Below are 14987 nucleotides of genomic sequence, written 5' to 3'. Positions count from 1 at the left end.
TTAGGTGCACGTTAAAGAACCCCATGTGGTCTAAATTTTTGGAGTCCGCCACTACGGTGTGCCTCATAATCCGAAAGTGGTTTTGCCATGTAAAACCCCATAATTTTTTGAGGGACGCTGTTTGCAAACTGTTAATGGAACAGGAATGTATCTGGTTATTCTTAGGGAGTATACCTAAATAATAGTGTTAGTCTTAGGATTTCCGTTAGGTATATGCCGCTATTTCTAGGCTTTAATTTCGTTATTTGAACATGGGCTGTAAGTTGACCTGGATGCAAGGCCTCATTGGTTCGCACCACAATGCATGCCTGTTGAATCAGCCGTCACTGCTTGTGCGAGTCTGATCTGATCAGCGCAGTCACGCAGAAAGAAGTAGGGGGTGAAGGAGTTGAAAAGATAGCCCCGAAGGGTGTGAGCGTTTGCCGGCACAGTAATATACTGAGGTTTTTGCTCCATAGAAGGGCCAGTTGTGGGGGGTGGGAGAGATGAAGGATAAAGAGACCGGAGAATGAAATAATCAAGAATGAAAAATTGGCAAGTTGGTATGGAATCATGGCTAAGTTCAGAGTGCGAACTACTAGGACACAGGCTAAGGTACCTGCTATCCTATGCCTTATCCTATGTCCTAGTTGTTGGCTCCCGGAATTTAGACAATGAATTAGTTGGCATTTATCCCCGCGTGATGGCTTCTACTCGGGTAAAGAAAAGGTGCGGTAGGGAGAAGTGTCTGTTGCTTTGTCTGTAATTTTGTAGCGTTTTAGTGAAGCTCAGTGGCTCTGTTGGTATCCATTCAATGTAGAAAAGTTTTTGATGAGCTTTATTTTGCTGAATAAAGGCATTTGTGTGAGACCTACGACGGAGGCCTTGAAACCCAGGCACGTGGCATCCATTCCTTACATTATGAAATGGTTCCTTTCATGAGGACGGGTGAAGGAAGCTTTTAAAATGCACTTGCTTCCTCCATCCATACTCCGTTGTAAGAGCCATGAAGGTTACCTCATGTAAGGTTAGGATGTGATCCAAGAAAATGAGGGTTTAGGAATTGGTGCTGTACAGCACCTGTAGCGCTACACACATATCAGCAAGCAAGAATATTGAGAACGTTTCGCTACAATTATACCGGTAATTAAACACACAGGAGATCATGATACTTAGCAAGTAAAGCACAGCAGGAAATATGATGATGGTAAAAATGGGCAAGACTTTTTGAAATCAAGAAAGTGAAAAAACTCTAGTGATATCGTTCCTTTGGCACTTAATGATCCCTCAGATAGTGGGGGTAACTTACCTCCACATCGTGTATAACACCCATTCATATTGCTAAAGGAATTCTCGGCATTCCTACATTTGGCTTCATAAATTTCGCACTTTTGATTCTCCGGGTTGAAGCGCACTTTTGCTTGTTTTTTATGATAGCTGCAATTTTTCTCATTGGTTAGCATTGCGCACACACCATAAATCGGATCTGTAATGAACAGTTTGCAAGAGATAAAGAACGTTACGTTTGCATTTGGCTTTTAATGTATACTAAAAGGTCAGAAATTGTAAAAAAAGGGCGATTGCTCCGAATTTGATTCATTTTGATCGTAAACTATGTCGTTGTAGCCATCAAACAGCAAGCGAGAGCTCAATAGGATATAAAAATAAATCTAATGTTATTTGGGCAGATTAGTCAATGACTCAAAACCACATATATTTTGCTGTTGATGAGAGCGGCAAGTGAAATAAACCCACCACTCCAGTCTCATCGACAAATACAGGATAGCGACTGGCGCGCAAAACGTGCGCGTAAATTTGTGCCACTCCTATCCTGTGCATGAAAATGCATGATCATTAAATGCATAGTAAAATATAAACGTTTGATGATTATGACATAAGGGCCTGTTTGCTCAAATACCACCTGTTTTGTTATTCTCTAAGCAAGGTTTTAGATGCTGTTTATGGTATTTATGAAGCTATACTGATTATTATACCATGTCGGCGCAGACGTTTTCATTTCTTAGGGCAGGAGCAGACCTGCCCATTTGCAGGCTACTTACGGCTCCACGTTTCTTCCGTATTAGCGAGACATTCAACTAAATAGGACGCTTAAGCTTCGCTTTTAAGAGTGGAACGCGGTAGCATTCAAAGATCCCCGATTGGTTCTCACGCTTCCTGGCAACTATAGCTCATGTAAACGTATTGTGTACCGGAAAACGTTGGCGGCGAACGCTATGCATGCAGGCGACCTTTCTGGTGGAAACGCGGCCTCTCTCGCGGGCTGATCCCGGAGGTTGTGCAGAGACGCGCCAAAGAAATTAAATCAAGTTGAGGTTGCTGTTATTGTTTCGAACTTTTGCTATTTAAGTCTGAGAGGGTTTGCCATAAAAGACATGCGCTGTCGGTGTTTTGTTTCATGAAATGTGTTTGTGGGCCTGTCATTCTCAAAACTACCGAGCAATTCTTTGTCAAAAACGTAAGACAACGTCTCAGCATGTTCAGTGATAGAATGGTGCGGCAATAGAAGCCGAATATGCAGAATCTCGTATAGCAAGGCGTGGCATATACACATACCTAAATGTATGCGGAAATTGTCGCTCACGGACAACTCCGTCGACGCAGGTACCGTCACCGGATTTTCTGCGACACGGGGCCCATAACGCTCTCGCGTTAACAAGTTTGTAGTGGCGCTAATAGCGAACGCTCATGATGACAGCCAAAGAAGAGGACCGGCTAGGCGCGAGCTAGAAGAGGAACGTACCAGGCTGCCGAACAGGACTCGGCATCTGCTGCTCTGCTGGCCAGTCATCGCGGTTAATCACCGCTGCTCGTGTGTGCTCGTGTGTACAGCTCGTGTGTACCGGCCGCCTACAAGTAAATCTCCTCCTCTACTCCCCACGTAGTCAACCTTATCTGCTTTAAAACAAATAGCTTCTTTATGCTCTTTCGGTCGTTTTCGTGGTAGATGATATAGTAATCTATAGAAGGCAATGACGCTTAATTATGCAACCCTTGAGGAAGCACCGTGAAGCGTCGTTTCGTTGTAGGTAGGTGCTACGACGGTGGGTCGGACTTTCGGGGAAGGGAAAGCGAGGAATCGGGCCAGGGTAGAAGGCATGCCTACGGTTGTCTCGGGCAACCAACTTGAGAAGAGGGGCAAGGATGAAAGGTGGAAGGCGAGGGACGAGGGAGTCATGCATAAGCTCTGGCGCAGCCGCCCGGAAAGAAGCGGTAGGGAGTGGAGGCCTGGTGGTGGAGGGCGTTCTTTCATCATGGGAAGGCGAGGAAAAGGGCGTACTATTGGGCAAGCGAGTGGAGAGGGGAAAGGAGGTTGTTGCTCGCTCGTTCGTCGCATGTCTCTGACCGGCCGGTGGCGGCCAGCCAATCGTGAACGATGGGGCAGACGAGAATCCACGAAGTAGGGCGTATCCGTAGACTCGTCTGTTCATAGATTCAGCAAAATGTTAAACTGCGCGAGGAAGACAGGACATGAACAGAAACAGGGACAGAAACAACTGTGCTTTGTGTGTGCGTCCATGTTTCTTTTCATGTCCTGTCTTCCTCGCGCAGTTTCAAAGTTTGGAGAATTCATAGCGGATTCTCGCCCACGATAAGTACGTGGCAGTCGCAGGCGAGTGTTCCGTCGAACGCTGATGGCGTTGGCGCCGACAAACCAAGTACAGCAAAAGTGGACGCGTTGTTAGGAACGGCCTGCCGAAGTGCCAACATGTAAAGTTTCTCAGCCAGCTGCAGTGGCAGGGTTGGCGTTTTCTGGGAAGTCACCGTCATCCTCTAGCCGAACGGCGCCACTAAGTCTACGATATGCCGAGGACAATACGCCGCGTCAGCGACTCTCCGTCGCGGAAAAGCCGAGGTGAGTTCGACGAACCAGGCTTTGTTACTGAACCCGCCACCGCCGACCTGGCCTGCCGTGAGCGGGGGAGTCCCCGAGGGAAGGTAATTGGCGGCACTTCCCCACGCGCCTTTCAATACGTAAGCCCCGAGTTCTGCAAAACCCGTCTCACCTCGTTGGGGGCAGTGAAACCAGTGCGTACGTGTGTGTGTAAGCCTTCCTGCTCAAAGGCGGCTCGGATTCGATGACTGGTTGAACGGTTCCCTCTCCTAGGGATCTAGGGAGCACGGAGACTTTATAAGCAGCTGTTTGTCGGCTGCTAGGGTGTGCTCGTCTTCGTGCACTGTGATCGTGCTCGTGAGCTGTGTGCTCGAGTTCTGTGCTGCGTGTTTGGAGCTTCGTGCTCTCATGCTGTATGCTTCGCCTTGCGGGCTCCATTTGGGAGCCACGCTAGACTGTCGAATGTATCCCCTGTTTGAATGTGAAAATATGTAAATAAACCCTGTGCGCCTAGTTCCTCCCAAGTTCCTACCTACGACCTAGAACCCTTTCAACTGGTGGCAGCGGCGAGATCGTTCGACAACTCCTACAGCGTTCGGTCGTCACGGCTGTCACGAATGGACACCAGGAAGGCGAGGGTAGGCGCGAGGGAAAGGGTGCATGCTCTCAGGCTACCGAGTAGCGGGGTGTTGGGCGGTAAGAATGGGCAAGTGACCGGAGGGGGGAGGGGGAGGATGGAGACTCGATTGCTCGTTCGTTCGTGCTTTCGTTCAGGCTATTCACTTACGTTGACAATAATCATCGATTGTTTATGCATATTATTATATTAGTTTATTGCTATAGTAATTATATCGACAGTTTAGGCCATTTTTGTCGTCGGCGTCGCCGTGATGTTCCGCATAGAGTGCTGGGGTGATAAGTCGATGCACCGTGTGCTGTACGTGCGAGTGAAAGCACGCGAGGAGAGCCGATGTCGCGGCTTAATCTGGCGCACTCAAGGGAGGAAGGCAGGGAGCAAATACGCCATCTTCTGTCGCGCGAAAGGCTGTGGGGAGATTGGAGGGGACGGCGGCGTTGTGCTCCGGCAGCAGCTGAGTACTAGCTCAATCTCATGTTGACGATCTTGGCTCAATCAATCTCGTACGCGAATCGGAAGAAAGGGGGAGGCAGCGCGGGAGAGAGAGGGGGGGAGGGCTTCTACTCCGCCAGCAACTGCGTACTTTTCGGGTCGGCGCGCGGTCGCGCGTTTCGTATCTCGAAAGTGATCTGCAGATACCTTTGTGCGAGCTGGTTTCTCGCCGCCGTTTGCGTTGAAGCGGTATACAGCACGAAGGTCACTTCGCTCGCTGCTGTTGCCGCGCTTGCTTACGCCATTGTTTGGACAGCGAGTGTCCGCGGTCACCGCCTGTGATGTGTCATGTTTGCATGTGAGTGCTGAAACCATGCGTATTACCTCAGTTACTAAGCGAATGTTTCCAGGTTTATATGGCTCAATAAACTACTAACTTCGTATTACTGTCTACTAATTTGGTATCGCAATCGATGTTGCTCCTTTCGGGTGAAACTGCAACTTTTTCTTTATTAGTCGAACACTGCTCTTTGAGCCATTGTACGTCGTTGCCCGCATAATTCCATAACTTCTTGGAAGCACTTATACAGCAGGATTACATTCAATGGCGAGCATTGTGTAAGCTCTTCCTATGTCCATGAGTTTAGAGTTAACACTCTTCTCGCAGTCGACAAATATGATTGATACGTAGAGCTGAGTGGTCAATTCTGGCCCCCTTTTTCTGTTTGCAAGCCAGTGTTATTATTATGTATGGAGCTAAAAATGCTGGGACGAATCTTCGTTTTTTAGTAGCCAGTCCTTATTCGACGTTGATTTTTGCTCAGCTCTCCACAAACGGACAAGCACCCGAGACCATGTTTCCCCCACACAGAGTCACATGTACTTTCTTCACCATGTGCGCGCAATGTAAATTTAACAACACTTTGAACGACCTGTAGCGCCGGTTGCCCTTCAAGATTTAAGCACGTCAGCGAATCAGCAAATGATAATGTGCTAATCGTTAGGTTTTTCGTGAGCTTCTTGTCATCCTATGCTTGTTATTCTCAGCAACACTCAATCCCAAGTGTGGCCACATTGCTATTGCTTTTCAGTATCATTTCCTCGTAATGTTTATTCGTGCTCCCTCCCTTTTTCTTTGATCGAAATCCCTAGGCATTGCTTCGTTTCTGCCTTTGGTAATTCATGCCTTAAATTTCTAAGCAGAATGCTAATCTTCCCGCTAATGTGACCACTTTCATCGTGGTAGTGAGTTGAGATGCTATAAGAAAGGCTTGACTTACTTATTAAGGCGTAAATTAAAAAAAATATATATAAATAACATTTGCATAACTACGCTGGTAGAAAACGCCATCATGCATGCGCTAATTCTTTTGAACGGGCTTATACTTTCGCGATAGTCGCCACTACAAAAATAGTTTTTTGCTTTTAGTGGTCCCCCAGCGCTGTAAATAAACCTGAAGCCTTGCCCATAATTTCTTGTTAGATAACCAATACCGAAAGATGATCTTGAACTAACTGTTATTGTATTCTTAACCGCTTCCTTATGCATTACGTTGTACTTTCGAAATCGTGTCTCTCTTTTACTTTCCTTGGTCATTGCATTTAGTAGAGAGGTGCATATTTCTTTTCTACTTCTGTTTTTATACTGGACGGAGATGACGCTATGGCATTCCAGCGAAGCTGCTTGCATCCTGCTTCGCTTACTCGAATGCTGTTTTTCACTGAAGCGTACATCCTAAGTTCAGATAGGACAGTGGAATTGTAGTAGCTGCAAGTTAACGAACTTAAAGGGACACTAAAGGTTACTATTAAGTCAACGTGGACTGTTGAAATACCATCACAGAAACCTCAAAACGCTTGTTTCGTGCCAAGGAGAGACTTATTTTAAGAGAAAATGCGTTCTGAAGCGTCCGCGTACCTCTAGCGCAGTTCAAATCGCCCGCCCTCCGATCGAGGAGTACTGACATCATGGTCTCATAGTGACGTTGCGCCATCGGTGAGTAGAACGGCGTCCGCAGACGGGGCTACGGCTTTTCTGCGCAAAACGCAAACGCGCGGCCAGAAACAGAGCCAAGACAGAGCCGACAGCAGAGCGAAAGCGGGAGTATGGTGGCTAGCGGAAAGAGAAACGAATTACGTCCCACGGCACACGGAGAGTCCGTTTTCGTTAAACTATAGGCTGCGGCGAGCTCGCAGCGTGGTCGGCGTGGTCTGTGAGAAGTGACGAGCCTTTTCGCACTCGCAACAGGGCATAAAAAAGTGCGAATCGACGCAAAACTCGGCCTAGAAACGTGCTTCGCCACAGCCGGGGCTCAATACGACCCAAACTGGCACGAACCAGATGTCGTTTCCCGCACTGCCACCAGGCGCCGCTACTATACCTCAAACTCCAGCGCAAGACGCCCATAAGCTGGTACTTCATTCTATGACGCAAACTTCGACGCTCGTCGCAATGGACCCTGACACCGACAGATTGGCTCGCGATGGTGGGCTCAACTTCAGCGATTTGAGCACCGGCGAGCGCGACCTGCTGCTGAGGGCTCGCACTGCCGGCGTCGTTGCGTACTACGACGGCGGCCTCGACACCGGCTCTCCGGAGCGGGAAAGCAACGAGGGCTTCCCACGACATCACATGGACGTGGCATTCTCGCTGCTTGTTCCAAATGAAAGTTTCGCGAGCCAGCAGAACCCTCACAGCACGACGCGATAACGAAACTACTGAAACTCCAAAGTGTGCGCGGCGCAGAGTCGAGCGCGCAGAGTCGAGCGAAAACGAAACCTTTCGAACACCCATATTACTGAAGGGTAACGTCAAAATGTTATTTTTTCTTAGAATCGAATAGACGTAGACAAGTAGCATTTTTTTCCGTCTTATAATCGAATGAAATGATATTTTTAATACGAGTAGTTGAGTATTAGTAACACAAATTATGAGGAGTGCTTTCGTCATCGGGCTAGTACCGGAATGTCGCTCGGGGGTCTCAAATCGTGTCATGCATTTACCTCAATTTCTCGGTTACTAAAGCTCTGTTCGCGATAACATTGACGCCTTAGACGTTCTAGAACATTGCTCTACCACTTTAACTTGAGTTTTTGGTAACCTTTAGTGTCCCTTTAACTAGGACACAAAGACGCTGTCTGAAACCACAATGTTCCAAACTGTGTCTAGAGAATCATTAGCTACACAGGGTAGGAATATGTCTGCTTTTTATAAAGATAAATAAATGTAACACGGTTTTTTGATACCAGCGTGCGCATTATCTTCGAAATCTTTTTTTTTGCAATTTATAAACAGAAAATACTTACAGTCATTAAACGTTCCTTCATGACTCACTGGACAGGGATGACGTAGTGCGAACCTCGTTTTATAGTCTATTGCATGGTTGGAAATCTTAGCCAGAGCGTTAGCATTTGTCAGCAGGAGTATTAGCCGCACTGCAATAGCTTCTTTCAGCTGTTTCGGATGAACGCAGATAACTGTTACGTAACAAAAGTTCAGGCACTTATATTTTGAGGCATTTCGCCTCAATACCACGCAAAATTTCTGAGAGGGTAGCCGAATACCTTTTCTAAAAACCGATTGTCTTTTTTGGAGCCCTTAAATTTAGCAGAGTGCATGTTGAAGTAAACGAGGGATATGCCAAAATTTCTCGAATCTCTTACCCCGGCAAAACTGGTCGCATTCACTTTTGCTGTAAAAGTTGTTCTGATTGCCACCGCAGCCACCGTATGTGAATCTCATGCAAGTTTTGGACGATGTATTGTAGAACCATCTCGGTAATGCTGCTCTGCAGAACCCTGTATGCGCAGCTTGGTAGCAGCGGGAGTGTTGCTCTCTTTGTCTCGAAGTACAGAAACCTGAAAAGGAACAGTAATTGCACCATATGTAAACCTTCATTTTTTTGTTGTGGATTAGGCTTGGCGGCGTGGTTTTTTTGCCATATACACAGCCAGGACTTTTGCGCAAGTACGCGTCCCGCTATTCTTTCGGCAGTGACCACGTGAACCGCCGTAGCTGAATGAAAAAAACCACAGCAGAAAAGAAATTGACCGCGAGTCATTTTCGATAACTGGTTATTTTGTTAGTGAGGTATAATTTTTTTCGCTTTTTCCCCCATTCACTTTCGACTGGGCACGCGGCCACTGACGAAAGATGGCGCGACGCGCACATGTTCCGACATGACATCTGGTCGATGTCCAGGTGTCATTTGTTGGTTCTCTCGTTGTTCACGCAACCGCAAGTAAGTCGGCATCACTCACCGTTTCGACGCATTTAACACGGAGGAGAAATGCATAAGATGAGGCGACTGGAAGGATAAGGAAATTATAGCTGAAGGATAGCGTCGAGGAATGCCTTTCTTTTTTTACACACCACTATTGGTGTGCAACGTAAAAACGCCTCCGTGCTTAGATTTAGGTGCGTTATTAAGGAACCCCGAGTAGACGTAAACTGCGCTGAGACCCAGCTACACCATGCCTCATGGAGCGCGCTTAGTTATCGGATGTCTAACACCATAATTTGATTTATCCTTTCTGTACTGGCGTTTGATGCAGTGATTCAAGCGTTTCGCAGTTAAGTGCGGTTCACGTAAGCATAGCTTTCAACGTGGAGCGCGCAACTTTATCAGAGATCCCGGAATGATAATCTTAATCAAGCCTAGGCTGACGTTTGTCGATGAAATAATTTTTTTTTTGTAAAACACAACATGCACCATCAGAATAAACGGTCTAAAATATGTTACGAAAACAAGTTATGTTTTGCATTCAATATTTGCAGCATGAAATAAACTCGAGTAAGCCAGCCCGGCGAGACAAGGAATGTTACAGAAATAGTAGGAAACGTTTATTTGTCCTACATTGTAATTTACACATGAAGAATTTTTGGGCTGACTTCACTTCCTAATACCCGCCCTGGTTGCTCAGTGGCTATGGTGTTGGGCTGCTGAGCTCGAGGTCGCGGGATCAAATCCCGGCCATGGCCGCCGCATTTCGATGGGGGCTAAATGCGAAAACACCCGTGTACTTAGATTTAGGTGCACGTTATAGAACCCCAGATGGTCGAAATTTTCGGAGTCATCCACTAGGGCGTGCTTCATAATCAGAAAGTGGTTTTGGCATGTAAAACCCTATAATTTTCTTTTCACTTCCTAACATCTCCAGTTTGCATTCGAATGTTGAAGGTCGGTCCCCTTAGATCCGTCGTATATATCATCTTTTTGAAAACAACGCTTCTTTTCCGCACTCAAAAGAGGACTTCAGTGGACATAATGCAACATGGTTTGCTTTTAAATATACATCCTAGAAGTCTACAACGAGTGCAAATTAGAATGCCTACAGTACCTGACGTACGTAGCGGCATTTTGATTTGCAGCCGACCACTTTGAGGCATTGACATTTCTATTCAGCTGTCACGTTCCAGGAATTTTATAGCTTATTCTTTCTCAAGAATTCCTGTTACCACGCGCTTTGGTTATTCTGCAGCCGAACTGTACAAGCTTGGCGACATTTCTTAATTTATTCACTGCCTTAATAATGCTGGTATCGGGAGAAAGAGCAAGAACATTGAATGGCATCGAAATTAATCGGACGGACCTTCGGCTGGCTACCATGGATATGAGAAAGCGGAAGAGGTTAAGAAAGAAAGAAGGAAAAGGAAAAGGAGAGAGTTCACGCGTACAGTGGCAATTGCAGGGTGTCTTTATGCATCTTCTTAGGCCCGTTGATTTTAAGAAAGTAGTTAAAGAGCGTGTAGCTTTCTCGGTTGACGTGTGAGGCTATATGTTTGCCTCTGTAAAACGTAGAACATTCAGGTGGCAGAGCATGTTCAGAAGAGGTTGACGGTGAACGTCGTAGCGGGCGCAGTGGCTGGGAAGCCGCTCGATGGTCTCCTCACAGTTACAGTGGCCACATATTTGGGAGTCAGTCATTCTAATTATGAAACAGAACGAATATTTCAAGGTTTCTCCAAGTTGTAGGCGACGCAGCAGTGTACCGTCACAGTGGCAGAATTAAGGGTAATGGTAATTACAGCCGTCATGATGGATTAAGCATAAAGCCAGTCGGCGCTCTTCGCCGTTTCTCATTTAGCCAGCAAGGTGTCGCGAGTGATTCGACTGTGTTTGTTCTGCATAATCGGACGAGCATAGACTACACGTTATCCTGGGGAAGTTCGGGCAGCTCATCGGTGAGGTCGTTGCCGAAGATGCCGCGATGACCATGAAGCCACTGCAAATAAAATCGTGTCCTTTTTCCGACTGCGTGATGGTATATCTTTGTTGTGTAAGAAATCAACTGCTCATAATTTACATGCTGCGTGCCGGCTTTGAAAGGTTTCTTCGGAACCTCGGAACACTGAGAATATACATGGCATTCCATGTTCAACTTACTCCACAGTGGAACAAATGGCGGCAAGCTCTGACCCTGTGGACATGACCTTGTGGCTGTGATCAGATGAAGCGGAAGAATGACAGCCGCCGTGACTTTGGTAAAAGTAACCATACTGTTCGTGTGAATGATGTAGTCAGAATAGACTTTGCGTAAAAGCAATAAAGTAACCTCCTTTAGATGAGTCGATGACATCTGGCACTTCTTTAATATATGGTACTTCGGGGCGTACTCTAGACACAAGGGGAATGTTGGTATTTCTGCAGGCGCGAAGCTCTTTCGACAGGTGGGATAGCAAGCTACAATGATTCCTGTAGAGGTAGGCTGAAGTCTTCGAAACGACAAGCAAGCAAAATCCTGGTCAAGAGTTCGGAAGAAGTGTCGAATGCATGATCAGAGCGCGTCAGAAGCTATCCAAGTCAAGATTACATGCTATCTGGCGATGACAATTATGGCAGCTGAGACACTTCGATGCGGGCCTAAACATTTGCAAAGAACCTGGCTAGACGCAGTCAGTGCTCACTGTCTCCCTCTTTTCCTCTTTCTAATCCCCTTTCCCCGCCCCCAGTGTGTGGTAGCAAACCGGTTGCTCGTCTGGTTGAGTTCCCTGCCTTTCCTGTCCTTGCTCTCCCTCTCTGGCTAGGCGTAGGGGTCACTCGTGAGCCCTACATCTTTTTGCCGAGAATCTGAGCAAGTACGCATTGGAGCTTAGCTTCTTTAGGTGAACAGAGTGGGGATTCCATTGAAGATCTCTGCCAATGAAGATACTAAGAAAGTGGTGAGCGTTCGTATAAGACAAAGTTAGCCCTATCATCGAAACTTCGTGGTGTGCCACTGATGTGATGAAATGGCAAAGTGGCAGATTCCTGTCAGTGATCAGGATTTTTTAATGCGGAAGTATGATGAAGTCAGAGTTAGCCGCTTTAGCCTGGCACAAACATGAGGAGACGTCGCGGCATAAGGCCAGATGCCTATGTCGTCAGTTTACACAGACAGTTTGAGTGTTCGTGATAGACTTTAAGCAAGGCGAATGACAGGAAGGGTGAATAGAGAAAACTTCATAACTTCACCGTGCGGGACGACATGACAGGACTACTGGTTGACAGTTCAACCGCCCGACGTTTGCACTAAAATAGATCTCATGTACAAAAGTGTCTGTACGCCCCCCCCCCCCCCAAAAAAAAAAAAAAAAAAAAGCCGGCCACCGAGTTTAAATAATCTTGGTGTGTCCAAGATAGCGCTGTGAGCGACATTATCATAGGCACCTTTCATGTCGAAGACCAGGTGTACCGGTGCTTGCTTGAGGTACTTTTGATTATGGACAGACCTAAAGAAGTGTACGTTGTGAATAGAGCAGTGGCCTCATCGAGATTCTGTCGTAGGTTTAGGTATATGCTATAACGTTTCAGAAACAGTTCGATACGTGTGGTAAGAAATGGAAACTGCATTTGGATGATGTAATATCAAGTTCAGCGGAGATTTGTCAAGCTTTAGTAGTGGAATTGTTGGGCAAGGCTTCTGTTGTTCGTTAACGATACCGCCATGCCAAGAATCGCTGTAACAGAGGAGGAGTTCACTTCGACCATCTTGGCCAAGGTGACAAAGAGCAGCGTATGTAACACCGCCCGCTTCTGGTGACGATGAAAGCCTGCAACTAGCCAGAGCAGCGTCGTCTTCGATGAAAAACGGAAGGACACTTTCAGGAAAGCACGAAATATGGACTTTGCCTGGTTCTGAGCATCTGAGCATTGCGCGTGGCTTTACCTCAAAGCTAATAATTAAATGAAATTCTTGGATTTACCTTGCCTAAACTATGATCTGCTTGTGAGGCACGCCATATGGGGGTCAGGCCGTGTTCAGGCACGCCGTATGTTGACCACTTGGGGTTCATGAACTTGCACCCAATTCGCGGTATGCGAAAGTTTTTTCATGCCGTTTCTATCGGCATGCGGGCACCACGGCCGGGATCGCACCTATGGTCTCGAGTTCAACGGCGTCATTTCAAAGCTAGTAATGGACCTGTCTTCGTGAAGTGACTTCACACAGGTTCCGTTTGATAAAAGCTGATGATTCGATCACCTGGGCCACGTAGTTTCAGATTTTGTGCTTATAACTTGGTACGTCAGCAGGCTGCAGTCGGCTGACTCATGTCTGTTTACTGCTTTCAGGATCCCGCACCATGCACCATGGCCACTCGCGTGTTTTACATAACGCAACCTTTATTCAGACCAATCAGACGCACCTACGCACACAATTGTGGGGTCCCCGCATGGTAAGGGTACAAAAACGACCGGCGCACCGCGTACGAAGGGGGGCACTTCTTCGGTGGGCACCTACCGAGGAAAGGCTGGTGGTTCACCCGAATGAAAGTTTGTTCTTGTTCATCAATGGCAGCAGCGACACATACCAGGCACATTGGCCTCCAGAGTGAATTTGCTACTCTCCCGTCCGTACAGCATATCTCAGGACTCCCCAAATAAGAATCAGTTATTTTGGCTCAGCCACCATCCGGCAATCGGTCGCCGCCTCACAAAGAAACGCCCCCAGGCCCCGCGGTTCACAGATAGCTTTTGTAGCCTTACGGTGGAGACATACCGCAATGATGTGTGCTGGGGCATCTGATTACACATCACGCTGTGTCACACGTGCATCCGTTCATGCAGAACGGCTATCGGGCAGTTTCCGGTGCGGCGAAACGGAGCTTAGGACCGTAGTCTAACTTACGAGCCATCGCTGCTAGCACACATTACTGTGCGGTATCTTCCACTTTGTTAGAGCTGTTCCCAGAGAGAAATAATACAGATTGATGTAGGAGTTTAGTGAGTACTATTCACGTTTTTGCTATCTCGTTTTTCGCCGCTAATCGTAGCCGTCGCCTGTTAAATGTAACTATGATCGACTTATGTACCGAACTCGTTTCCATACGCAATTTAAATGCTTAAAATACTGCATTAGTAAAAATGACAGTCCTTCAAAAAAGGATGATTAGGGTAATTGAGGACATTCCATTCATTGAATAAAGTAGATAGTTTTACAGGTTAATTAAATTGTTACGGTTGCTTACGTGCAGATGCACGAATGATTATGTGCTAATGCGAATTGTAGAAAGGTTCATTCATTTTTTTACAATTGACGGACTTGGCTAACAATAAGGGACGTTCAAAATCTTAAGCTCCATCTATCACCTTGCCGCTAAGCGTTATCCGCCATTTTGGCTACGGCGTGGCAAAACTCGAATGCTCGCTCTATAGCGCCGCTACACAGATAGCTACTGCTGTCACCATTGCTCTGTGGTCTCCTCCCACTGCTGTTCGCTGCTGTAGGCAAAATGAGAAATCTGTGGCAACGTCGGCAAGAAGCTGGGGTTGTTTTTGTTTTCAGCAGTGGGCGCAACAAAATCAGCGGAATGATCGAATCTGCATGCTAGACAGTGGCTGTCGCAGATGACAGTGCGAACCAGGTGCTGCTGTTAGTATGCAATCTGAACAGTAGACTTGCATGTATTTCCCTCGTGACTTTACTGCTAGTAGAACGCACCCCCCTCCCTCCCTAAAATGATTTTTGCATTATTTTGCGCCACGTTAGCTCCATTTATTATTGCGCTCAATAGCAATCTTATCTCAATAAGTTGAAAGATGTCTCTTTAACCTACGACTGCCCATTCTTGTTCATTTATTTTTACTCGAAGGAACTACGCTTTTA

At 46.7% G+C, this 14987-nt stretch overlaps 1 protein-coding gene across 1 annotated transcript in view; it reads right to left on the bottom strand.

The window, feature by feature from the left end:
- Nucleotides 1-13744, bottom strand: part of LOC140219599 (carboxypeptidase inhibitor SmCI-like) — a 19305-nt gene extending 5561 nt beyond the window's left edge. Inside the window, exons 1-3 of the mRNA XM_072289511.1 lie at nt 13693-13744; nt 8565-8759; nt 1289-1465 (exon numbers count right to left, since the gene is read on the bottom strand). Coding sequence (XP_072145612.1) covers nt 1289-1465; nt 8565-8759; nt 13693-13744 — 424 coding nt within the window. The remainder of the gene's footprint in view (nt 1-1288; nt 1466-8564; nt 8760-13692) is intronic.
- Between the last annotated feature and the right edge of the window lie 1243 nt (nt 13745-14987).

This window comes from Dermacentor andersoni, chromosome 7, assembly GCF_023375885.2.
Source record: "Dermacentor andersoni chromosome 7, qqDerAnde1_hic_scaffold, whole genome shotgun sequence".
Taxonomy (NCBI): Eukaryota; Metazoa; Arthropoda; class Arachnida; order Ixodida; family Ixodidae; genus Dermacentor; species Dermacentor andersoni.
This window is presented reverse-complemented; position numbering and strand designations above follow the sequence as displayed.